The sequence below is a fragment of the Echinops telfairi genome, unplaced genomic scaffold (genome assembly GCF_000313985.2).
Source record: "Echinops telfairi isolate 266 unplaced genomic scaffold, ASM31398v2 ScPeMD7_9;HRSCAF=40, whole genome shotgun sequence".
In the NCBI taxonomy this organism is placed as follows: Eukaryota; Metazoa; Chordata; class Mammalia; order Afrosoricida; family Tenrecidae; genus Echinops; species Echinops telfairi.
This window is the reverse complement of record NW_022103906.1, coordinates 44,951,210-44,977,809: the sequence shown is the minus strand read 5'-3', so window position 1 is coordinate 44,977,809 and position 26,600 is coordinate 44,951,210. Positions and strand designations below refer to the sequence as shown.

Sequence of the window (26,600 nt, the reverse complement as noted above, 5' to 3'; positions counted from 1 at the left end):
CATCAGCTGGCACTTCAAATCCTTTTTCACTGTCAGCATGAACCCTACTTCTTGGAGTCTTTGCTCCAGCTGAAAATGTAAAGGTGTCTGCCATTGTGCAAGTAATTCTGTGGCGAAGAGGCGCATTTTAGAATTGTTCTTTTCTTAAAGTGCTGCTAAACACTTCCTTCGGTGATTGGGCATGAATTACCCGTTTTGTGTAATGGAGCAATTATTTCTTAAATGACAACTTAGAAGTAATATAGTAAATTATTTCCAAAGAGTGAGTGATGATTGGATTCTTACACTGAGAGGATCAGACTTATTGTATGATACTTCATAAAATAAAAGTCTGCGCTCTGAGTTTTTTTAATGTTATATGCAAGTATAGAGGTAGAGCAAAATACTTAGTTTGAGTTGGAGAGAGAAATGAAAGGTGAACCTTAAGGACTCTGGTGTTCAGATTTCTGACCAGCTCTGGGCCAGAGAATTCCATGTTCAGAACTCTGCCACTGGGTGGTGGTAGAGTCCCAGGCACATTAGTCCTTGGAAGATAATTTTGAGTCAGTGGCAGCAAACGAATCATCTCATTTCCAGGCATGAATAAACAAGAATTAAATTTTGTGCAAAAGTAGGGTGTATGTTAGGCAACAGTGATTGTAAAATTTGAGAATTATTACATCGTTTAAAAATGATTCATTTTTCTTCCCCAAATTTGAATTTTTAATATCGTTTCTCTGAAATAGTCTGTAATCTAACTGAAATCACACTGCTGTGAATATTGCTTATTACCCAGAAGCTCTTCTGCTTGCCTGAAACTATCCCTTTTACTCATTCTTCTTCATGGTGTTAAGTACCTCTCACTTGCCTTTCCCTTTCATCTCTACTGCCTCCTGGCACTGAGCTTTCTTGTTGTTAAGTACGGTGGTTTCTTCTTACAGCTTAAGGCAAGTAGCATTAAATGCTCCAAAATAAATGGGAAATGTAGCAATAATAATTTTACATTTATATAGCATTGTTTCTCCTTTTTCAATTCTTCATTATCTAAAAACAAAATAAAGAATAATTCAAGTGAGCAAAAAGCTGATGAAATTATTGAAAAATGAAGAAGATCGGGAGTTTGTGTTTATGAAGGAAATAATTTTCTTAATTCAAAGAGAATCATAGCCCTTGTAAGCAAATCGGAGAGCTCTTATCACTTGCGGTACTATTGCAGATTTAACAAGTAATGCAATTTCATCTTTCAGATCACACTAGATGTGTTGGCTGATATGGGTCATGAGGAGTTAAAAGAAATAGGCATCAATGCATATGGACACCGCCACAAATTAATCAAAGGTGTGGAAAGACTGCTAGGTGGACAACAAGGTAAACTATTCACCTTGCTCAGGAACGAGCAGTGAAAGTTAAGAGTCGGGGCTGGCCTTTAAACTCGAGCAGTGTAACCCCAGCGCCCGTGCACTTAGTTGGCATCAATCTCCATCCAGTGGCTCAATCCAGAAATCTGAGTGTCACTCTCCCCACACACTTTATATTCATAATATTTCCCACAAGGCTCTTACCATTCTCCTCTGCATGCCTCCCTGCTTATCATTTCACTGTGCTGGAAGCACGTTCACGGTAGGAAAGCAAAGGAAGAGAAAAGGAACTGTGGGGTAATCGTTTCTCCTGTAAGAATGGATACCAAACTGGTTGCAAGGAGTTGTCCCCAAGAGCCAACTCTTCCAAGATACTGGTTTGCTCTATTTTCCCTTCACTTCGCCCTTGAGTATATTCCATCATGTTTCTAGGTTCTGTGAAATCCCTGCAGTTTCCCATAGAAAGTCTTAAAAGTTTGAGGAAATGTCACATGTGATGGGTGCTGGTCAGTCCAAAATTCAAAGGTCAGGCAGCTGCTAACCAAATGCTGGGTTCAGAGGACACAGTGCACTCCTGGCTCTTGCCAGTGGATGAGATTGCACATGCACATACACACCAGAGCACCCCTACCCCGCCACCCCTGCTATTGAGAGGACTAATTTTATACAAAGCAGGATAGCATTGCAGGGAATCCTGTTCACAATTACTCACAGGCGCATCTTGTCAGTTTCCCGTCTTCTTACCAGACCAGTGCTGGGAAAGGTCATTTGGTGGGAGTTTACATGACGCAATCAAATTAACAAATAACCCTTCACTCAAATATAATAATCTATTCGCTACCCTTAGACTGTATATTTTTTTATGTACATATGACCTGGGGTCTCTGTCAGGAAGTTTCCAGTGGGCACTGACGCCTACTCATCTGAATCAGCCAGGCTTTTCCCCACGCCACGCCACTCAAGAAGCACCATTTCTGCTCTCAGCTGTAGCATATCATTATTTACACGCATTGCATGTAAAGGTGACCAAGGTAACCACCAAACAGAGAGTGGCCCCGTTTACACCCGCTATTAAAGTCAGGTCTTATCTCATCCTGTTTCTTTTCCTTAGCAGATAATGTCCTCCAAAATGGAACTGTAACCACAGGTATAGGAAATCCAAGATCATATCTCTGAAGGGTTTCTGGCTGAAAGGGCCATGTTAATTGACTTTAACTGGGTCAGTCTGTAGAACTAAGGAAATTGCAAAGGTGACATGAAACTAAAACTTAAGAGGTTTTGAATTTGAGTGTTACCTACTTAACTGTATAGTAGTTCATCTCTGAAATTAATAAGGATAATATACTCTGAAACCGATTTTATGTGACCATCTTAAGCTATTCAACAGGTTTTAGAGGGTAATTCTTGTGTCTCAGTTGTGGAATTACGTAATTCCAATGCCAGTTTCTTTTTTCTATCAGACACAGCTTCATAGATGACCATGATTGAGTTCAGGCCAACAAATACTTCTCAAGCCTTGTTGTACACAAAATTCTCCACAAAGGGAAGAAACTGATACCCGAACACCTTTCCATGTCTTCTCTAGTTTTCAAATGGACATAGTTAAATATAACCTTATGTATTCGGTTCACGTTGTACTTCATTTAGGCTTGCTCCAGCATAGCAACTATGTTCCATAAAGTCTTCCTGAGCGTAGAGCTAGAATAGTTAGCTTTTGTGTGATGTGTTGGTTTTGTTCTTTTCTCCAGGCACCAACCCCTATTTGACTTTTCACTGTGTTAATCAGGGAACTATTTTGCTAGATCTTGCTCCAGAAGATAAAGAATATCAATCAGTCGAAGAGGAGGTAAAGTACTTCAAGATTTTTAAATTATCTTTTCTTGAAATCATCTATAGTTAATTAAGCCTTTGTTTTAATAGGAGAAGTAAGCTACTCTCTTGTGCACTTAACCGTCTCTCATTCTGTTTCATGTAGCCATTGTGAAATACTACCAAAGTTAAAATACAACTCTGGGTTAGAATTGTGCTACACTGCTTTTGCATATGAAGCTTAGCTTTTCAAATGGATAGGTCAGATCCATATTTCTATTTGAGGGACTCTTGGAACTCATGGAACTCATGTTAGAATGCTACCTAACAGTGATACGAGATGCGAATCTTGCCTCACAGATAACAAATGTCTTCTAATCTGTCTTTATATACAAAGGTAAAGCATGATTAATGAGTAAATAGTCCTAATATTCATGTATGATTGTGAACTTTCCCAATACCGATAATCATTTTAAAGCACCATGATAAGGCTGCTTGTATGAACCTCTCCTGGTAGGCAGATGCCATATAAATTCCTCTCTACTGTTGGTTTGGCCCTACGTCTTGCTCATAATAAACAAGCACCTAATTCCATTATCACAATTAGTAAGCTATGTAAACCCATAATGGTGCACATAACTAAACAGAGAAAGATATGTCCACGTTTGTTTTTGATTTGTACTATATTATTCCCCTGCTAGGAAATCACATTAGAGAGCTCAAGAAAATTGCCTCAGGGTAGTATTTTAGCTCATGCTTATTTACTTATTTGGTTTATGAGAAAGCATCATATCTTCTAGTATCTTACTACCTAATGCTTCTTGAAATTAGTAAATTTTGATGATGATAATGTCGAAAATATGATGAGTAAATTCAAAGAAGTAATTCAAAGATAGAGAATTAATTCTGTGAGTCAATTCCATGAGAAGTTGGTCTCTGATTTTTTTAAATAATTAGCCATAATTGGGAGAGTAGAGGAAGAATGAATAGAGACCCTTTTTCTACATAAGCGTATATTATTTCCATACCCCCAGGTAAGGATAGATATACTTTGAGATCTCAAATGAAAAATTATTGAGAAAATACGGGAATAATCTACCTAGAGACAAAATGTAATGATTTTTTAAAATTCTCTGCATTATATTTATCATTCGTCTAACAAGTGGCGGTTGTCAGTAATATATTAGACAACTGATAAAAATAAATTCATATCCATAATAAAATAAAGATAACTGAGAAGAATGAGAATTCCAGAACACTTCATTGTGCTCATGAGAAAATTGTACATGCACTAAGAGGCAGTTGTGGGAACACAACAAGGGAACACCGCGTGGTGTAAAATCAGGAAAGGTGTGCATTCGGGTCGTATCTTCTCACCATACTTGTTCAATCTGTGTGCTGAGCAAATCATCGTAGAAGCTGGCTTCTATGAAGAAGACTGTGGGATCAGGATTGGAGGAAGGCTAATTGACAACGTGCAATACGCACATGGCACCACCTTCCTTGCTGAAAGTGAGGAGGGATTAGAGCACTTGCTGATGAATATCCAAGATGGCAGCCTTCAATATGGATCGCAATTCAATGTCAAGAACACCAAAATCCTCACAACTGTGCTGATAGGTACCATCACGATAAATGGAGGAAAGATTGATATTGTCAAGGGTTTTGTCTTGCTTGGATCCACAATGAGTGCTCTTGGAAGCAGCTGTCAAGAACTCTAGAGATGCATTGCATTAGGTAAATCTGCACAAGACCTTTTAGAGTATTGAAAAGCAAGGATGTTACTTTGAGGACTAAGGTGCGCCTGACCCAAACCATCATATTTTGCATCGCCTCATATGCCTGGGAAAGTTGGACAATGAATAAGGAAAATCGAAGATGAATCAATGCATTTGAATTGTGGTGCTAGAGAACAATACCGAAAGTCGAATGGACTGTTAAAAGAACAAACCGATCTGTTTTGGAAGAAAAACAGCCAGAGTGCTCCTTAGAGGCAAGGATGGGGGGAGACTGTCTTACATACTTGGGACATATTGCCACAACTGACCAGTTCCTGGAGAAGGCTATCATGCTTGGTAAAGTGGGGAGGCAGGCCCACACTGAGATGGATTGACAGGCTGGCTGCAACGCTGGGCTCAGGCCTGGGAACAGTTGTAAGGACGGCGCAGGGCCAGGCGGAGTTTCCTTCTGTTGAGCGGAGGGCTGCTGTGGGTTGTGGCTCACTCAGTGACACCTAGCAAGAACAACTACTAATGTATTGATCAAGTCCACAAGTTTTCATTTGTTCCCATCAGTGTCTTCTCATTCTCAATAACATGAAATAATAACAGGTGGTTTAATGTACTTTTTATATACATTTCTCTATTGTGCTTATAGAAAAAGAAGGTTTAAAGCTTTTAAAACATAAATAGGAAATGTACAAAGTTTAATATTTACATCTGCAACTATTCCTCATCAGAAATTCTTAGGTACCCACTAAACCGGTGGGTCAAGTTGTGGTAAACCCTATTTATTTATGACTCTGAAATGTTTCGGTAAAAGAATGTGATAGAATTGAAATGCTGAAAACAGTGGAAGGGATGTCGTTAGAAGAATTCTGGAGTATTTTCATAAACGTAGTTATTTTATTTTCTATAGATGCAGAGTACAATTCGAGAGCACAGAGACGGTGGTAATGCCGGAGGCATCTTCAACAGATACAATGTTATTCGAGTAAGTTTTTAAAAACTCAAGAATGAAAATCTTCCTGGAAATCATAATCAAATCTACCCAGTGAATTTTTTTTTTTTTTCAAGCCATGTGCCATACTCTCTCTGACTCTGCAAGGACCAGACTTCTTTAGGAGTATAGACTCTAGAGGCACTAAGGCTCTAAGCAGGGGCTTCATCCACTGTGTTGGTGATATAAGTGTGGAAACAGTCCCAGATGATCCCTAAATTCAGAGGGTAACCTACCCTCACTTGTCTAATCAACTGCAAAATTAAAGACCTGGATTTCTCTATCTAATCGAGCATCAGCTGTCTCAGTGAATGTACACTTACACCTTGACCTTACGTCCTCAGTTTAAACTATGGGATAGATGAATGTTATGTGCTTTTTAAAAGGGCCATCATAAAGAAGAGTAAAGCTGTCAAGTGGTGTAACACTCTTAAGTAAATAAAACCCACGACCATCACGTCATTGTCAACTCCTAGTGACCTTTTGTAGGATTTCTAGGAAACAGATAAGCTCGTGTGTCCTACAGAGTGGCTGGTGGGTTTGAACCACTGGCCTTTGAGTAGGCAGTCCAATACCTAACCCACAGCACATCAAAATTACCTGGAAGCTTCTTAAAAGATACATACTTACAGGACCCATCCCCCACCCCAACATTACCAAGTATGGAGAACCTAGAAATTATCTTTTTAAATAGACTCTTAAGACAAATTCGAGTGCCAGGTCTGCTGTAGAAATTATAACGGTAATGGAAAATCATGTCACCAAAGGGGAAATATTCACTGAAGTACAGTTATGGCATGACAGCTGTAACCTTTTTAAATTAGTAATTCAAAAATAAATGGAATCAAACAAAACAAACTGAACCATCTAAAGGTAACATTTCTTATTCACTGCTAAATCATAAACTGCTAACTAGCATACATTCACTGACAATTAACTTCTTTCTGCTCCATCCTCGCAGATTCAGAAAGTGGTGAACAAGAAGTTGAGGGAGCGGTTCTGTCACAGACAAAAAGAGGTGTCTGAGGAGAATCATAACCATCACAACGAGCGCATGTTGTTCCACGGTGAGTGTCGGCCGTGCAGCCACTCCAGACATCTCTGCGCTGGCACAGGTTTCAGCGCAGTAGAACACCTAGTGCGTGACCGCGTGTTACAATGGCTTGTGTGGATTTTCCCCCCTCAAGTTATTTCATGTTGCTAACTGGGTAGTACATATGCTTAAGTGCTTAGTTACTAGCCAAAAGTGTGTCAATTAAAACCCACCCGTAGGCCCCTTGGAAGACAGGGCCAACAATCTACTTCTGAAACTGTGGTGCAGTTCTAGTGTGCACCCACATGATCACTATAACTCAAATCACTTACCATATATACTTGTGTATAAGCCGAGTTTTCCAGCACATTTTTAATGCAGGGGTTTTTTTGGGTAAAATTAGGTGCCTCGGCTGATATTTGGGTCAGCTTATACTCGAGTATATACGGTAATAAAAACTCACAACAGCACCTGGGAAAATTCTGCAGGTTTTCCAGGATATATCTAATAAAAATAATCTGTCTCACAGTGTTTCAGAGCTTAAATTGCAAGTAGAGCTATCTAGATAGTAAACTGTTTTGTAATTTATTGTTTGTCTTGGTCTATCTGATTATTGGTGCTTGCTTTAAAGCAGGATGGGTTATAAAATAGTCTGTATTTTCATGTGGCATCCTGACCTGCCTAACACAGTAGTTTGCTGATACATATAATAACTTATGTATAATAGGCCAATTTGTAAACTTTTTATAAACTACCAAGTGAGAATACTATGCAACTAATTGTGATTCTAGAATAGTTTTAAAAAGCTAATACTCGTATATTTATATTTTCAGGTTCGCCTTTCATTAATGCCATTATTCATAAAGGGTTCGATGAGCGACATGCCTATATAGGAGGAATGTTTGGAGCTGGGATTTATTTTGCTGAAAACTCCTCGAAAAGCAACCAGTATGTTTATGGAATTGGAGGAGGCACAGGCTGCCCCCCACACAAAGATAGGTCATGTTATATCTGTCACAGGTGAGCATCTTGCCTTTAGTATAATGGTTACAGTGACCTTCATAAGTTAACATCTTGCTTCCTAATAAAAATAAGCCACATCCCTGATCAGCCTATACCCTGACAGGAGCAATGACAGCGGAGCTGATACTAGTGGCAAAACCCATGTCAACCAATCATGCGTTAGGAACATTCATTCCATCTTGGCTTTCTTCCTGGGCTTCTCTTTCGTCAGAATCAGAAGAAGAAAAAGTTGGAGGACTGTTTTTGTCGAACAAAGGACCTTTAGCTCTAATCATATTTCACTAGAGCACAGAATTAACACCAGGAATTTGTAATTTACTTCTGATTCTTTCTTCATGATGTTTATTTTAAGGCAGAATACATAATTCATCTTAAACATTTGAAAAGTTCACTTCAAATACCATTCTTTGAAATGACTAGTAAAAAATGATTGCCAGCTTTTTAAATAGAATTTTTTAAATCCTACATAAATTGGAGAGAGCAATAGTGTATAAGGCGTTTCAATAAAAAGGGTGGGGGGCGCCTTCAAAAAGTTGGTGGAGAAATTCCATCGTTGGATTCCATTTTGCTTCAAACTCTTTGAAGCTCCCCACACTATCCGTGAAGTCAGTAAAAGGACTGCTGTTCCCTTCCCTGCAAGTTGAAAACAAATAATTATACATTACAAAGATTAGGACTTTTTGTTTCTACTTAAATTAATCAGGTGGATTATTTTCACAGAAGGTTAATAAGGTACCTTGTGATTCAGTTAAAACCTTAATGAGACTGATATACCCTTAAATTCCATCTATAGGTATTGGCCTTAAAGCTTATCTTTGCCGGTTACCTTATTAAAAATTAAAAATGTAGCCATCAGTAGTTCTGAGATGGATGCCACATATCCAGAAGATAACCTCTGTAGTGATTAACATAAAATCCCCACACATTTCCAAGGATTTGTAGCATGCCATCTACTTTTTCTTGCTTTAGCCCTAATCACTAGTGGAGACAGAGTGAACCTAAGTAGCAATAAAGTGAACCTCAAAGACCATTTATAGTCACTCCTTAATCGGACATGCAAACGTATGTTTCCTTGAAAACAGAGTCTGAAGCAAAGCTTGGCAAATGCAACCCCAAGGAAGCAGAATGGGGTCACAAACACCAGTGAGGTCGTGAAGGAGGCAGAGCAAATAGTGGGTATCTTGTTGATAGACTGGCCTCAGCTTTATAACAAGTGCACTCTGTCCAGGGGGGTGTTTTCAGTGAGGCTTTATGAACAGTACACCAATGAGAAGACAAATATATCCGCTCTCTCCTATTTTGCATGGCTCAGAATTTTCCCCACAGGGCAGCATTAACCCCACATTGAGGGCTGCAGCCTCTGCAGCATGTATCACAGCGCACAAGGCCAGCCAGTGAGCAGGCCTGAGCCAGCACTACTCTGCACCTGCCCCTGGCATCCTCTAGTGCTGGCTGGGCAGGCCCCGTGCCTTCTGCTGCCACGGAAGTCCTGGGGAAAGCAGCAGAAGTCGGAAAGCAAGGGCCTGTTGGGACATGTTTCGAGTGATGTGGAAGACTGAGAATTGCTGTGGCAGGGGCCCAGCTGGCTGAGTGGACGGAGTAGCACAGCCACAGTGGAGGTGGAGTTCAGAAAATCTTTCTCTAAACGGCATCAAAACCCTTCCCCCAGATTACCACTAGAGAATGCAGTTGATGCCAAGCAAGCATTTCAAGGGCTCATCAAAATAGCGGAGTTTTGTGTTTTTTTTAAAGTACCCAAATTCCAAAATCGAGCCACTCCTCTCCTTACTCATGGTTAAGTTCCAAAGACAGGTCGTTGCGTAGAAATGGAGGGTTTTTCCTTCTCCTTTTAGATCATATCTTTGGGAAGGCGGTGGTTTTTCATTTAGAAAATATGATCTTCAAAATAACATCATCTAAGCTTTACTGATGTGCTCATCCCTGTGACAAGTCCAGCCGTGGATTTTTCGTCTCTGGAGAAAGAGGTTTGACGGCAACGCAGCTGGATAAAGCCCGGCAGTGTGACTGGAGGGGCCCACGACTTAACCACTTCACGACCACCACCCTACTCCCCACCTCTCCACCCCTGCAGGCCCTATGTGTATCGTCTCAGAGTGGGCTCTGCCTTCCAGGCCCAGCAGTCTGAGCCCAGAGCTTCCTGGGAAGGTGCTGCGAGTCTGCCCATACCCTTTAGTCCCACTCAGGCATTAGCTTCAGGCCCAATTCCTCAAATTTTGGGGTGACATGAAACTCCCATATGCATTTCTTCCAAACTTCTTTCATTCCTCTCTCATTCCTCTTCCCCCCAAACCACAGCAAATTTTCACTGAAGGGCCTTAGATCTCATAGGAGCCCAGAACCCGTAACTGGTGCCCACTGGCTCAGTCTGCCCAGAGACCGTGGCCCTGGAGGAGATGTACCCTGCACAAAACTGCATGGGTGCATCACTGGCTGGTAGAGGGTCCTGGGCACTTAAGCTTCCAAGAGACCCTCCTTGAGGAAGGATTAGATCCACAGCCATTGCCACTGCTCACATCTCTTTCATAGTAGGTGGAAGATGTCAGTGAGGTAGTTGATAAGTGGCGAGTGGGTACAGGTACAGCTGCTAGGACCAGAACAATTTGTAGTGACTCAAATGAACCTCTTTGAAAAATCACAGCACAAAGATCTTACTATTAGTATTTGACAGTATGACCAATCTTAAAGATTAGTTAGAATGTGCTTAATTTTTATATTAGAGATTCGGCAACTTTTTCTGTAAAAGGCCAGATAGTAAACATATTAGGTTGTATGGGCCATTCATACCCTGTCACTACTCAGCACTGCTTTCTTAGCTTGGCAGCAGATATACATGATACATAAATGAATATGTGGCTATGTTTCAAAAATATTTTATTTACAGAAACCGGTGGTGGCCTGGATTTGCCATAGGCCATAGTTTGCTAATCTCTGGTTTCTATAACACATTTTTACTTTCTTCACATTGAACCTTTTTCTTCCTCTGTAGTATTTAACGTCTTGCCCAATTCATGTTTCACCCAACTAGGATAATTTGACCCATACTTTTCAGCTAATTTTGTTTATGATCGACTTTTTTATTGCTTTTTAAACTGATTCTAGTTTTTACTTTTCACTTATGATGAGTAAAGCGGTCTTAATCCCAGGTGCTGTTTCCATCTGCCTCGTGTCTTCAAGACCTCTCGTCCAGAGAAGAGCGTATTCCTCCTTTTCTACCAGGCAAAATGTTACGCCATATTAAGTCTTACGCCACACGCAAACTGATTTAAACTCCCTAACTATTGAGCTGCTGTGTGTTACGGGTCCTGGTGGCAGAGTGGTTACTCATTGGGTTGCAATCCGCAAGGTCTGCAGTTCAAAACTACCAGCAGCTCCGTGGGAGGAAGACAGGACTATTCTCCTGTAAACAGTTATGAGTCCTGGGCACTCCCAAGGGTAGTACTGCCCTACCCTGTAGGATTGCTGTGACTCGGCATTGACTCGATGGCAGTGAGTTAGGTTTTTGTTTTCTTTTGTTTTAAGCTATGTGTTAATAATAAATGAAGATATGAAATCATTCTTACTCATAAATTTGAACTTGAAATTTAAATTTGCTTATCCTGTATTAAAGTTACTTGTTCTAAGATTTGAAGCTTAAGGCATTCCTTTCCATTTTCTTTAGACAAATGCTCTTCTGTAGAGTGACCCTGGGAAAATCCTTTTTGCAATTCAGTACCATGAAAATGGCACATGCCCCTCCAGGACATCATTCAGTTATTGGAAGGCCAAGTGTGAATGGGCTGGCGTATGCCGAGTATGTCATCTACAGAGGAGAACAGGTATGTGGCTAATCAAATAGCAAAGCCAAGTGTACAACCATGCCAATAAACTACAGGAACCATGTTATATTAGAGTTTATGAAAGAGACTTAATGGGATATATACCTCATGTCTGATTGTATTGGTCACTTCAAGTAGATAACGATATTAAAATGATTCTTTGGGAACTACTTGGCAAATAGAACCCATCAATCACGTCAGACAAGTAGCACAATATGAACACGAGGGCAGCTGAAAGATCCAGGTATGGAGTTTCATGCTACTGTAGATGCCACCTCTCTGACCCAGATCTTGCAATGGCACTGTGGCATTGAGGAGCTAAGAGCAGCTGCCGTCTGTTGATCTTCATAGATGGACATGTTACAGACTGGTCCTGTGCTACTTACCTGCAACTAGAACTTTCTGAGTCATAAAGCTACAGTACGTTTTATACTGCCCACTGCTAAAGACCCCCAAATTAAATTGTCAACAAACTTTTTAAAGTTTTACACTCATTATTCAATTATAATCATACTGCTAAGTGTTAATCATACTGCTATTAATTTTTAATTTTAAAAAAGACTTTGAACCTAATTGAATTTCAAATGATTACAGTAACCACCCCGAAAGAAAGGGGAAGAAACGAAAGAGGAAAATAACTTAATCTAAGAAGTACCCTATGGTAACAGTATTTGACTGTGCCCTCAGTCGCAGCCAGAGGTGGTTGTGCAATACGGGGAAGAGTTATAATCCAACCTTGAACTCTCAGTGGTCATATCTGTTGATTGGTGTAGTGTGGGTTAAACAATGAAACCCTTAGATGCATTATATCATTGAATCATTTTACATGTACTTTAACGGCACATTAAAATAGATTCACATAAGGGGACTTCAAAATGTTCATGAAAAAATGGAATTCAAAGATAATGGAATTTTTCCATGAGCTTTTTGAAGCCCCCGTGGAAGATAAAGCATTTCCTGGTCATTGGTAGGCACAGTGATTTTACCTGTTGTTACAGAAAATGATAATAATAGTGCAGAATATCTAGCCCAGGGAAGTCTGTAGAATGATTTTCAACATCCAAGATTACTCCAGAGAGCATAATCCAGTACTGTCCATTTCTGTAAAGAGGACACAATGAGCATTTGAGTTTAAATGATAACGTTGGGAATTTAGGTTAACAAGAGTTTCCTGGAATTAAGTTACCAAAAGTTGTTGTTGAGCCTTTTCTAACAGGGTCTTAAAAACCTACCAACTTTACAAACAGGAACGATTTACAGTGACTTAATGGGAAATGATTTTGAGTTTATCTTGGGGCTTTCTAGTTCTGCCATTTAATACTTCATTGCTTTTTTAAAAATCACTTTATTGGGGGGCTCATACAACTCTTATCACAATCCATACATACAGCAATTGTGCAAAGCACATTTGTACATTCGTTACCCTCACCATTTTCAAAACATTTGCTCTCCACCTAAGCCCCTGGCATCAGCTCCTCATTTTTCCCCTCCCTCTCCGCTATCCCCTCCCTCATGAACCGCTGATAATTTATAAATTACTATTTTGTCATATCTTAAACTGTCCAGCGTCTCATTCACCTGCTTTTCTGTTGTCCATCCCCCAGGGCGGGGATTATATGTGGATCCCTGTAATCGGTTCCCCTCCATTGCTTTTAAGCCTTCTAGACTTTGATGTCAGTATCTTAAACGACACACAGAAGCCATTTAATATCCCAGCCTGTAGGGTTCAGGAGCACTCAAATAGGGGTGGGGTTGGGGTGTTGTTTTGTTTTGTTAGCAATTTATGCCAATTTAATCTGCCTGACTAAAATTTAGATGTCAGAGTTCACTTTAAATCTTGTGTTACCAAAATTCAATTGCTGGCATTACCAATGACTCCTTTGCTTAAGCCACTTTTCTGCAAGCCAAAGAGTGTTATGTCTTTTATCTTAAATGTCTTTGGAACTTTTTCTTTTTGACACTAGCCATTTGCTAGATCAGCCAGCATTTGCCAGTAATTTTCTTTTTTCTTTTTTAATCACTTTATTGGGGGCTTTTCCAGCTCTTAACACAATTCATACATACATCCATTGTGTCAAGAACATTTATACATATATTGCGATCATCCTTTTCAAAACATTTTCTTTCTACTTGAGCCCTTGGTATCAGCTCATTTCCCCCCTACCCTACCCTCCCTCCCTCATGAACCCTTGATAATTTATAAATTTTTTTTCATATCTTACACTGACCACTGTCTCCCTTCACCCACTTTTCTGCTGTCCATCCCCCTGGGAGGGGGTTACATGTAGATCATTGTGATCCGTTCTCCCTTTCTACCTCTACCTTACCCTTACCTTCCTGGTATTGCTACTCTCATTATCGGTTCTGAGGGGTTTATCTGTTCTGGATTCCCTTTGTTTCTAGCTCTTCTCTGTACCCGTGTACATGCTTTGGTCTAGCCAGATTTGTAAGATAGAATTGGGGTCTTGATGGGGGCGGGTGGACATTAAAGAACTAGAGAAAAGTTATTTGTTTCGTTGGTACTATACTACACCCTGGCTGGCTCATCTCTTCCTTGTGACCCTTTTGTAAGATGTCCAATTGTCTGCAGGTGGGTTTTGGGTCTTTACTCCACATACCCCCTCATTCACATTCATACAACTTTTTTGTTCTGGGTCTTTGATGCCTGATACCTGATCCCGTCAACGGCTTATAATCACACAGGCTGGTGTGCTTCTTCCATGTGGGCTTTGTTGCTTCTCAGCTAGATATCTGCTTGTTTATCCTCTAGCCTTTAACACCCCAGACACTATATCTTTTGATAGCCGGGCACCATCAACTTTCTTCACCACATTTGCTTATGCACCCATTTTGACTTCAGTGATCATGTCAGGAAAGTGAGCATCACAGAATGCCGGGTTATTAGAACAAAGTCTTCTTGCGTTGAGGGAGTACTTGAGTCGAGGCCCGATGTCCGTCTTAATACTTAACATATAAATATATATATAGATCTGTTTCCATATCATTATATATAAATGTATTTTTTAAAATTATTTTATTTGGGACTCGTACAATTCTCATCACATTATATAAATGTACTTATATATCTACATGCCTGTATTTAGATCTCTATAAATGTCCTTTGCTTCCTAGTTCTTTCCTCTATTTCCTTTTACTTTCCTCTTGTCCCGCTATCGTATTCAACCTTCATTCGGCTTTTGTTAATTCCTCGGGGTTACATTGGCCTTGATCAAGCTCTGTAATTTTCTAATTCTTCCTTTTCATATTCTGGTGTATCCTTACAAGCAAAAGGAGACTTCATACCTAGAGGACGATCAACATATATATAGGGAGAGTTTCAGAGTGTTCATTTTTCCATGACCTTTTTGAAGCTCCCTCATGTTGGTAATGAACATGTAATATTCTCGATTAGTGTTTTAGTGTTGCTGTTAAGGTATTAAGAAATACCTTAAGTGGAACAAACATTTTTTCCACCAGTTAGAAAGCTACAAGTCCAAATTCAGGACCCTGGCTCTAGGGGAAGGCGGGCTTTTGTTCACCTGACCAGAAACTCCTTCTTAGCTTCTAGTGTGTTGGTGTGCCTCAGCCCCTTGGTGACCTCCCCATTTGTGATTGCTTTTTCTGTGTCTGCTCTGTCCTACTTATACCTCAAAAGTCATTAGTTTAAGACACACCCTAGACTAGCATAGTCCCATTAACATAACAAAAACCCTTCCCAAAGGGGATTAGATCCACTGGCATAGAGCTAGGATTTCAACATATATTTTAAAGGGCACAACTCGGTCCATAACAACGTTTTACTGGTCTGGTTGACTAAACAGTATTTCCATTGTTCGACAGTCCACGCGTGTCTAGCTTTACTATATTCTTTATTCCCAGTTTTAGAATTAGCAGTAGGTAGCTGGCTAATAACTAAAAACTAAAATGCCAATTTAAAACTGTTTCAAGAATTAAGCATTGTGTAAATTATAAAGTACAGGCTTACGTATTCCATTATTAAACCTTTCAGGTTAAAAAGTCAGAAGAGTTTGAGATAGTTCATTTTATTTATTCTCTCTAAATGTAATAAAGATGAGAACCATTGCCATTTTTAACTCATGGCATAGGGAAATGTGAGTGGAATTAATAGAAATTTTGGAAAGTCATTATTTTATGAGCCATATTGCTTCCTTAGGAGTTCGAGGATGGCTAGTGGGCTATTTGTTGGACTACTGACCACAAGATGAGTAGTTTGAACCTCCCACCTGCTCAACACCCAGAGGGTGATCAACAGGTACATGGGGGGAGAGGTGAGACTAGAGCCTGGGGTTTCCCATGAGGCAGTTCTGCTCTGTCTTGGAGGGTCCTATTGAGTTGGAATTGATTCAGTGACAGTGAGTTGGTTGGAATGGTTGCTTGCATTGATAGATATAAACCAAACCAACTCACTGTCATTCAGTTGATGACAACTCATAGCAAGCCTGTGGGACAGCGTAGAATCACCCTGGTGAGTTCCCGAGACTGACTGTTTACGGGAATAGAAAGTCCATCTTCCACGGAGCAGCTGGTGGCCTTGAACTGCACGCCTTATAGATCGCAGCCCAACTTAGGACTACTGCACCACCAAATGGTTGTCATTTCTGAACACACATTTACTGTTCTTGTTCTAGCCTTGCTGAGATCTCTTTAGAAAGGATCAGCTTGAACGAATAATGCCAATAAAGGCCAAACCCATTACCATCAAGTTTACTTGATTCAAAAAAAAAAAAAAAAGTTTACTTGATTCATAACAATGGATTAATATGGTGCCAGACCTACTCTACCGTCTTTATATATTTAATCTTCACTAATTTTTCTGTTAGAATAAGGAAAATGTGAAACAGGCTTATAAATTTCTTCCTTATAAGGTCAAAGGTGTAGAAAATAGAAAGAATTCAGCACATCTGTCACCCGTCTATTTCTGCATTTTAAATATTAAACAGTCCAATTTTTCTTCACCTGTTCCTTTAATTGCCTTATCCTATAGCTGTATTTATAGGATCAATATAGGTCAAATAATTCATAAGTCAACATTACACAAATTATTTTAGGGACCCCCAAATACTTTCTTCCTCAAAGAGTCCCATTTTTTTTAGGCATAGACCACTCTGAAAATGCCGCCTTATTTTCCATACTTTAGAAATAGTCCAGAATTCATTTAGCATAGGAATAGACAAGATCAAAATTACATAATCACTGGTATGTTTAGGACTGAAGAATTTGGTTGTGGTTGAGACACCGAGTTTGGTCTGGAGAGGTTTTTAACCTGTCTCCAGCCAGCAGCTGTCTTGGAGCGGTTTCTGGTTCTCGTGTGTGGCAGCTTGCTCTGCTCTGGCTTCCGTTCGTGCTCGCCTCACAGGTGCCTTTCCCCATGCAGCCACTGAGCCCGCTGTCTTACTTACTGAAAGCAGAAGCAAAGAGAAAGAAAGACGGTGTGCGGGAATGGTGATCTACGTCTGAGCCATCGTCTTTTCTCTGAAACAATACGTTAAATTAGTGCACTCCATAAGGGGCAAATTGGACCCCGCCGCTCCCACTCATTAACTGTGTGCTGAGGATCAGTATGGAGCCAGGCCCCACAGTGTAACTTAGAGATCCTGTGCTCACATTCCCACGGCTCCTTCATCGTGCCAGCTGTCTGAACCTTGTCACTGACGGCTGGCACATGTTAGAAGGACACCTCTAGACTGCCAGACTGGTGGACACCAGCCTTTGCTGGCTCTCACTGCCCCTGTGGGTTCATTAGTTCACAAAATTCCTGAAGGATGCCCATACTTGAGGTACAACTTTATTGCAACCAAAAAGTATCTGAATAGGAACCTAACGAGTGAGGACCGTGTTGGGTGATAGCCCAGAAGAGGGACATGCTGCCCTCTCCTATGCCTGGTCAACCACCAGGAAGCCTCCCTCCATTGTACCATGCCTTGTGAGACTTAGTCGGCATGAAGACCCCAGGTGCTTCCTCTGCAACTGGTCAGCCCCAATTCCTTATCCTCAAATAGAATTTAGCGGGAAGAACCAAGGCCAAGCTACATGGCTTTTTCCAGGGTGATTCTATGCCTTGCCATAAGTTATTGCTACTTGTTTTTAGTCACCAAACTATGGCCTCGACACCCTTTTAGCTCAGTGGTTAGATCATATGCTGTGCTTAATATGAAATCCATCCAGCAAAGTTCTCCTTTCTTTTAAGAACATGCGAGGCAGGAGCACAGGGTGGGTGGGACAGATCCTTTGCTGACCCGTGGAGTTTATGTTCCTTTTGGGGTTCTCATGAGAAATCAAGGCAATGTAACTAAAGAAAATTTAATTTAGAGTTTTCAAAGCAGAAAGGACCCTTTAACAGTACATACAAATACTTAAGCGTGTGAACTTCCAGGCTCCTGGATGTACGTGGAATATTGGTCAGAATTGGCAACCTCTGCAGTGTCCGCATCAATTCAAGCTTTAAGGGAGGTCCCAGAAGGGTGACTGTGTTTCTCGGTGTCCGTTCCAGGCATACCCGGAGTATCTCATCACGTACCAGATCGTGAAGCCTGAAGCCCCTTCACAGACGGCCACCGCGGCCGAGCAGAAGACCTAGTGAAGGCAGGCCCGCCGGAACGGCCAGCGCAGCCTGCAGCCTGGGACTGGATTACAGTTGACTGCTTTCGACGAAAATCAATTTTCTCTAACTCCCCGACAGCCTAGAAATAAGCTGTTTGTCTTTTATAAAGCATTGCGATAGTGATGAATATAGTATGAGTAACTGATACATACTCAATTGCTACTGTTCCCTTGAGGAAATGTTTACAGGGCGGCCTTTTAACACATCTCAGGCTCATTTTCACTGCAGTTCTCCAATTCTAAAACAATAGCGCTTGGATCTAGATTTGGAAATGTAAAAAGGAAAACATAACCAGTGGTGTTCCAAATGTTCAAAATTCACACACTACACTCATTTTGTTGCTAGAAATGGCATGTAAGTAACAATTCACATCACAGGCACATTTTTAATTTTTCTCAAGCATGCATTGTTAGGTTTGTTTTGTATTTGTTTTATTTGGATTTTTTGTTTGGTTGGGGATTTGGGGTTGTTTTTTCTTTGTTTGTTTGTTTTAGTTACTTTGAAAATGAGCCAGAGTTGTCTTAAGGATATTTTGCACAAAGTCATACTGACTAAAATCATTAGCAATGCAACTGAACCTTCCGACTAAATAAGAGTTTATTTCCTTTGTTTCCTTTTTACTTTATATTTGTACTCGGCGTAAACATAAATTGAGATGGAAAGGGGGGGGGGACAAGTTTTTGCATGTCCTTTTTTTACCTGGCACATCCTAAAGGGAGGGGCACATGCACCAGCCTGATTCAGGAACTCCCCAGTCAGGCCCATCTTTCTCCTTCCCCACCAGCCTTCTGGGAACAGGAGAAGCCCAGCCAGGGAAGCTGGCAAGCGATGCTCGTCTGGTCTTCAGTCTGTGGAGGAGACGAGGAGCACTAGGGCCGAGGAGCCTAGTGGTTCTATAATGTTGCTGCAGAAAAGGAGCAAGGGGCTGCAGCTGAGGATAAATGCTTCCTTCTGCTTAATGTGAACCACCAGGATTGCCGCGTACCCCTCCTCCTCCCCAGATCAACTGCCTTATTTACAATTCAGTGGAACAGTTGTATTCCGTGAATGTTACAAGATATTTCTTTATTATTCCTGTACCTTTGAAAACTAGGAATTAAGTCCATTACTAGATTTTTTTTTTTAAATAATTTCGGATTTGGAGTTTAATGACTTTCCATAAGTCCCTGTACTAAAATTTTAAATCATTCTGTCAGACTCAGTATATTTAGACAAGGAGCAAAAATTGAAACCAAAGCCCTTTCCTTTTTTTGCGGGGTTTTGTTTTTTTGTTTTGTTTTAAAGAATATGAGGAAGCAAAAGCATATTGTTTTATTTGCAAAGTTACTACTTAGTTTTGCTTATTTTAATCAGCATTTGCCAGGTGCACACTGACACTTGTAAAAAGAATATCCCTTAGCGTTCACATACTCGACCTTTCACCGTAGCAGAACATTGAATTGAGTGGAGTAATTTATTTGCCTTGATATGCTCTTCATCGACTCAGTTATGAAGCAAAAAGTAACATAATTGTGAGGGAAAAAAAGAAAACAGTATGACACAAACTCTCCACTTCAACTTAAAGTCTAGGAAACTTCAGTTGGTTTTTTAATGCACACTGATTAAGCTGTGATCTCATTTAATCTCTTGAAGAAAAACAAACTTGTCACATGCACAAACACAGGCTCTTCACTAAGCATTTGCGTGCTGTCTTTCTGCTAGAACTAGACATCCGGCACTTGGAGTTTCGTAGTTGAGTGTTCACGGGTCCACACAATTAAATCAAGCCTTCGCCTCGGTGTCGCTTCTGTTGAAGTGTCAGGGACCTCGGCTGGGTCTGTGGCTTGGCTACTAGTTAATAGCACTAGAACCGCACAGGAACCCTCCGAGGTTGCTATTCTTTCAGAGAGTTTTTCTTTTCCCTTCCTTTTGGTTTCGCTGTGTGTCACAAAGGTTGAAGGCATTGCCATCTGTGTCGTTTCAGTAGCTGGGAACATGTGTATTACTTGCCTCCTCACGTAGAGTTTAAAATGATTAACACAGTGGTGATTTTTAGTTAATTAAAAGGGGTTATATGGTGTAGCTATCTGAAAGATTTATGGTTTCGATTTACGTTTCCATTGTACTGACTTGACTCGTGGCTATGTCATTTTTAAACTTGGGCCTTACACTTGAGAAGTTAAACTGTGGTTCACTATTTAAAGTGCCAGTGTGACGCACCTGATGCCCTGTGTGCCAAGTCAAGGTGCTGTGCAAGGAACACGTTTGCAGTGGCCCTTTCCTGGGCGCCATGTGAGTATGTAGTAGTTCTTGGGAAAATATACAAATGTTATTCATCTGTTAAGAAGATTGGGTTAACTGATATGTCAAAGGCCAATTTTTCATTTTTCTCAGAACTTCATTAAAATTCATGATAAAGTTAACAAAAGTGATTACCTTTGTAATTTTCATCTATAGCACTGTTAAGAACTCTCTGAAGTATTAAAAGCATGGCAATAAGTCAGTCTAAATCTATTTAACTTGTTGTATCTGCACTATTTAGTACTAACAAGATTTCCAATATCGCCTCCCCTGAAATGGCCCCTCTGTTTCCCGATCTGTAAGGAAGAGAGAATTAGGCGCGCGCATACACACACACACACACACACACACACCACCACCACCACCCCCACCACCACCCCCACGCCCCACCACTACCACGCCCCACCTTTCAGACTCCCAGGGCTAGACCAGATGGATCCAGTTGATCAGGTTTGGACCAGCTGGATAACTTGACTCGAGCATAAATTTGTGCCCTTTCTCCAGATTGCTTGTCTGGAAGTATCATTGGCTCCACCAGTTCTCTTTGGCTCAATTCAGTTTCCTCCTTTCTTCTTGGGTCTTGCAAAAGGTTACTGTGTATTTACCTTTCTGTTTTTCTGTCACAACCACAGGAAACGGGTATACAGCATCGTGTACCGTGTCCAGAAGATTCTGCCGCTTTGTTAGTAAATGGCAGCGTGAGACTCAGAGTTTTCATTCTATGCAAAGGAATAGCAGTTCAGCCAGCTCATTTCCTTTCCTTCTTAGAGTTCGCAGCACTAGCTTTTCAAACAGCATAAGTAGAACCAACCGTAGGAGGATGTTTTCGTGACGCACAGCCTTGTGCTCCTCTGAGCTCGATGGTTCGTGACTAGACTAACTTCCGTTTGCCTTCAAACTAGCACAGTGCATTGACTTGTGCAGAGAAATGTATGAATATGACAACTCAAGTTAAATAGATTAATCTTCTGTTACTATAGCCATTACATAAAAAACAAAGGGGAGTAAATTGTCTTGGTTTTTCTCATGTTCATTACATCTACCAATTGCCCAAAGGGTTACTGGACTTTGCTCACCCACCCGTTTCAAACGTGCACTCCTGAGATTACTGTGGGTGGCCTTTCAAACAAGACATGGTGTGCATTTGTGAGTACTTCCCCTCCCCTTGTGTGGTCTCCGTGATCAGCAGTGTGCTCACTGAGTTTTCTGTTGGGTTATGTCTTGCATAGAAGTAAGACTATAAGTCATTCAGGGACCACTTACAAGTGACATTTAGATGGAGTTTATGTCAGATTTTTGGAAAGAGACAAGTTGTATTTGTCTGATGGCAAAGGAGGGACAGAAAAATGAGAAATCATCGTCAAAGTGGTGTTGATTTGTGGTTGGGCGTTATTTAGCATTTGAAAAGAAAATACATTTAAAAAACCCTACCACTTGTATAGTGGGGCTCTCTTTTGGGCATCTTGTGTACTCTGAAATGGTTAGACTATTCAACTTTTCTTAAGAAAGCCTTACTATGGCAAAAACTTTTTAACCACTTGTACTGTAGTAAGTGAGGGGAAACATAGTTCTATTTCTTAGTGTTTTAACAGGAGACAGGGAGGCGGGCACATCTCCGAGGCTCTGTACCCATGAAACTCGTTTTATGAGAACAGAGTTCACAAGCAGTACTCCCTTTTGTGCAAGAGAGCTGACCTACACCCAGTCCAACCTGAATTTCCACAAGCGGTCTGCTGCCATATCTGGTTTGGAGAAAGATGGGGAAGATTTCAGCACCGCCGTGGGGATGCAGCCACAACTTCCGGCAATGAAAGCAGGTAGAGAGATAGTCTGGGTGCTGTACAAAGTGATTTTTGTTTTCAATAGAAACTGGCGATACTAAGGTACAAATCAGTGGAACGCTAAAGATTATGTATATGCTGCAAGACCAAGTATGGTCCTGGTGTGACCAGTTTTTTAGCTCTGTCCCTTTGAACTAACATTTGTGTTGGAGAGATGACTCGTTTGGGCTCTTTATCTTCCCACATTTTCTTTGCTCCTTTCTACTTTCATGTCTTCACACACGTCCCACCACCCGCTTTTCCAGCATTTCTCTCATGCTCCAGAACGTGGGTGATTGTGTTTGGGCTTTTTTCCACCCCACACCCATTTCTGCAGGCAGCCCCGAGAGCCCTTTGTTGATTCAGATTGTTTGTAAACCTTCTAGCCCCTCCCCCAAGGTTCAAGATGAGGAGGTTAAAAAACACACCTCTGTTAGGAATACAGTTGATAATGTATTTGGAAACAAAATACACATCTCTGAAGAAGGGCAGTCAAAATTAGAAAGGCCCAGAAACCTCTGAGGTTCTTGGCCTAGACCTAGAAGATGACCTTGACTATATAACCATTGTCTTCATTACTCAAATGATGGAAAGTCGTCAGGCGCATAGAATACCTGCTTATACTCCCATTGTCTCAAGCGCACCTGTCTTTGTGGTAGTAATCTTTGTCTTTGATACCGTCTGTCTAAATTGTGTACTAATGAAAAGCTACAGACTAAGAGGTACTTGTTATCAGTAAGGTGTCTCAACATTTACAAGCCAGCTTTGAGGAAACCTGGAAGATGTTTCCTGGCAGCAGCCAGCATTGGAGTAGTCGTTGAATTTCCCCTTGTGGTGTCAGACTCTGTGCGTAACCAGTGTTGTGGCTCTTTGGTTCTTTGTTGGTGTCGTCACTCTCTGTGTAAACCACCAGTGGCAGGGGCTTCCAACCCCAACCCTTTCTTTTTGGCATTTGTCTGTAGGATTGTCAGATAAATTACAAGCTGTCCAGTTATATTTGAATTTCAGATACACAACAAATCACTTCTTTGCAGAAGTATATCCCATGCAGTACTTGGCATATACTTGCACGAAAACACTATTTATCTGAGCCTCAAATTTAACCGGGCATCTGTTTCTGTTTTAATCAGAACTTGGGGTCCTATCAATATGGTCGTGGAAAATTGCTTACAGCATGTAAACTTGTGCAGTCTCTGTAGCTTTCACCTGGAATGGAAGACTGACTGACTTACTATTTCCAAAAGGAGGGCATCAAGGAGCTTCACCGACCTATGCGGTGGGTTTCTATTTAAGACCTCTTTGTGATTATATTTAACCCGTAATTGTGCTTTGGCTAAATGTCTACCTTGCAGTACTTGTATTGTTTAATATTCAATAAAAACATTTTTAAAGTACATCTTTTGTGCTTAACATTTAACTCTGAAATGCTTTCATTTTGTCCTGTGTGAGCCTTTCAGCCTGCCCACCCTTAGCATGGCTGACCTAAGACTGGCAGAACACAAATCACAACTGTCCTTCTCCATAGTCCTCGTGAGAGCTCTGTGAAGCGCTTTGTTCTTACCTCTCCGTGCGCACGAGATTATTGGAGAGTTCTCAGTGATCAGAGAAACAATCGATTACTTTTAGAAATAGCTCTTAAAACAGGAGGCATGGGCTTTGGGAGTCACACCACACACTAGTTCCACGGGCCACTGGGAGGCCTCCAAATGTGATTTCTTAGGCTCGTCCTGTTCACCGGTGGTGGGGTGGGGGACAGGAAGACCGTTTCTCCAGGCAGTGGCCAATATTCAGTGCCCAGCAGAGTACCTGGCCCAAGGAAGTGAGAGATGCTCCTTTTGTTTTCTGTTCATGCCCGATGATCCATTAGCTAGCAAATAGAAGCTGGGATTGCCTCTGGAACTTTTTTGAGAGCATGATCAGAGTCACTGGGCGCTATAAAGTAGGTGTTTGGAAACACTCTAACAATCCTGCAAATAAAAGCTACAATTGAACTTCTACCATGAACTAGGCACTTTATAGACCTTGGCATTAGAAATCCCAAGGACTGCAAAATATGTTTGTAAGTCCCCATTTTCCAAATGAGTAAGCTTTTATATTATGTATATTATACTAATATAAACATTGTTTCAGTATTCTTTCTGCTTTCTTTTCAGTATTCTTTCATTCTTTCTGCTACTAAGCTGTGGTACTAGTGAGTAAGCAAGCACTCAACTCTGTGCGTGCTGTGTATGACCTGCGGTGGAAACGGCTTTCCATCGTCAGCGTCTCACGAGATTAGATCTTAAAGACCCCTCTGCCTCAGGTGACCCTCTGACTTGGTTACCACGTTATTTGAAACCAAAAAGCAAGTGAAAGATCACATAGCAGATTAGGTTAATGAGCTTTCACAGAAATATTCCACGGGCCAGCTTCTATGGGAAAACCCCTCTGGAAGGAGAGAGGTACAAAGAATCTAGGGGTTTAAGAGTTTGGAGGTAGGGTGATAACTCCTTTGACTAGCTTGTTTTCTGCAGACATTACTGGAAAACGAACTATTCCTATCAAAGGGTAAGTATTTCTTGGGCAACAAATTCTGAGGAGCTGTTTTCAAGTCTACATTTGCAGAAGCAAGGCCTGGTGAACTGTATCGGAAGACAAGGAGCCATTGGAAAATCTCCTGGGACACTTGTCCTCTGACACTCATGAGTCACCGTGAAGCAGCGTCAACTCACAGCAGCCGGTAGGTGGGCACTGAGTGCCTGGCTTCCTGTGACCTGGTGTCTCGGGCTCGAGGTGGCACACCCTGCTCGCAGAGCTTGTTAACCATTATCACCTGGGCACAGTTCACTTCATTAGTGTTTCCTCACAAGGCAGGACCTGGGCTGTCTAGCTGCAGGAACACCTGGCACAGTATTAATGTTGTTAGGTGCCATCGAGGCGGCTCCAACTCAGAGCGTCCCCTGTGCACAGCACAACAAAACACTGACGGTCCTGTACCACCCTCACAATTGTTCTGATGCCCGAGCCCATGGATGACGCCCCTGTGTCATCCCATCTCATTGAGGATCTTCCTCTGTTTCGCTGCCCTTCCACTTTACCAAACATGACCTCCTCCTCTGGGGACTGGGGCATTGTCCTGGAAATAATAAATTAGATCATTTGTTCCTATTGAGACCTAGGTGCTGGGTTTTATGGTTGGCATCTGCTCTGAGGTGTAGACATTATGCTAATAAAACAGTATGTCAGTTCCAGGTTCATTTTGTTAATAGGGTTCTTTACTACATTTTCTGGCTGAGGACTGATTAGCAAATTAAGTGTGTTCTTTACGTTGATCATTCTGCTTACAGATCAGTGGTGTATAATACAAAACAAGTACAAGCACCATGGGTATGAGCCATGGGGATCCAGGTATATAGAGCGGCTGAAATTGTCAGTGATGGCCAACTGCCGCTCCGTGGCAGCACAGCTCGAAGGAGATTCTAGGAGGACCATATGTCTGGCTCGGTGCCAGGTAGCATGAAACCAAATCAGTTGTTGTCAAATTGATTTCTGCTCATGAGCCCACGTGTTGCTGAATGTGCTTCACGTTTTCGTGGCTGCATGCGACCTGTTTCAAGACTACCCTGGCCTCTCTTCCAAAGCACCTCAGGTTCAAAGCATCAAACTTTTTGATTAGTAGTCAAATGTTTTACCCTTTGTGCCTCCGAAGGACTCCAAGTAAGAATGGCATTTGCTCAGTAGTGATTTCCTGGAAATACTTAGAAGATCGACTCACTCACTGCTGTCAAGTCCATTCTGCTCGTAGTAACCCTGGGGGCAGGCCAGAACTGCCCTTTGGGTTTCTGAGACTGTAACTCTATGCAAGTAGAAACCTCGTCTGCATACGGCAGAGCACTGGTGGCTTTGAACTGCTGTGCTTGGGGACCAGCATCTAACGCACTATTCCATGAGGGCTTCTTAGAATATATACAGATGATACCAGTCAAATGCTTTGAGGCTCCAGTGAGAAAATGGAAATGCAACAATGAGAACTTTAGGGGGCAAATTATTTAGGGCAGCTCATTTGTTGGGAAACTGCAGGTTAAAATTCTAGCCCTGCCATCAGACTGAGTTTGTAGCCTGCCTCTAACCTCGTGTCCTAAG

General features: G+C 41.3%; 1 protein-coding gene across 1 annotated transcript in view; it reads left to right on the top strand.

The window, feature by feature from the left end:
- The window catches only part of TNKS (tankyrase), a 209,828-nt gene extending 185,956 nt beyond the window's left edge, over window positions 1–23,872 (top strand). Inside the window, exons 21-27 of the mRNA XM_004696189.3 lie at window positions 1,227–1,347; window positions 3,086–3,183; window positions 5,784–5,858; window positions 6,826–6,931; window positions 7,731–7,917; window positions 11,600–11,756; window positions 18,268–23,872. Of these exons, the coding sequence (XP_004696246.1) occupies window positions 1,227–1,347; window positions 3,086–3,183; window positions 5,784–5,858; window positions 6,826–6,931; window positions 7,731–7,917; window positions 11,600–11,756; window positions 18,268–18,354 (831 nt within the window). The 3' untranslated portion in view covers window positions 18,355–23,872. The remainder of the gene's footprint in view (window positions 1–1,226; window positions 1,348–3,085; window positions 3,184–5,783; window positions 5,859–6,825; window positions 6,932–7,730; window positions 7,918–11,599; window positions 11,757–18,267) is intronic.
- Window positions 23,873–26,600: the final 2,728 nt, after the last annotated feature.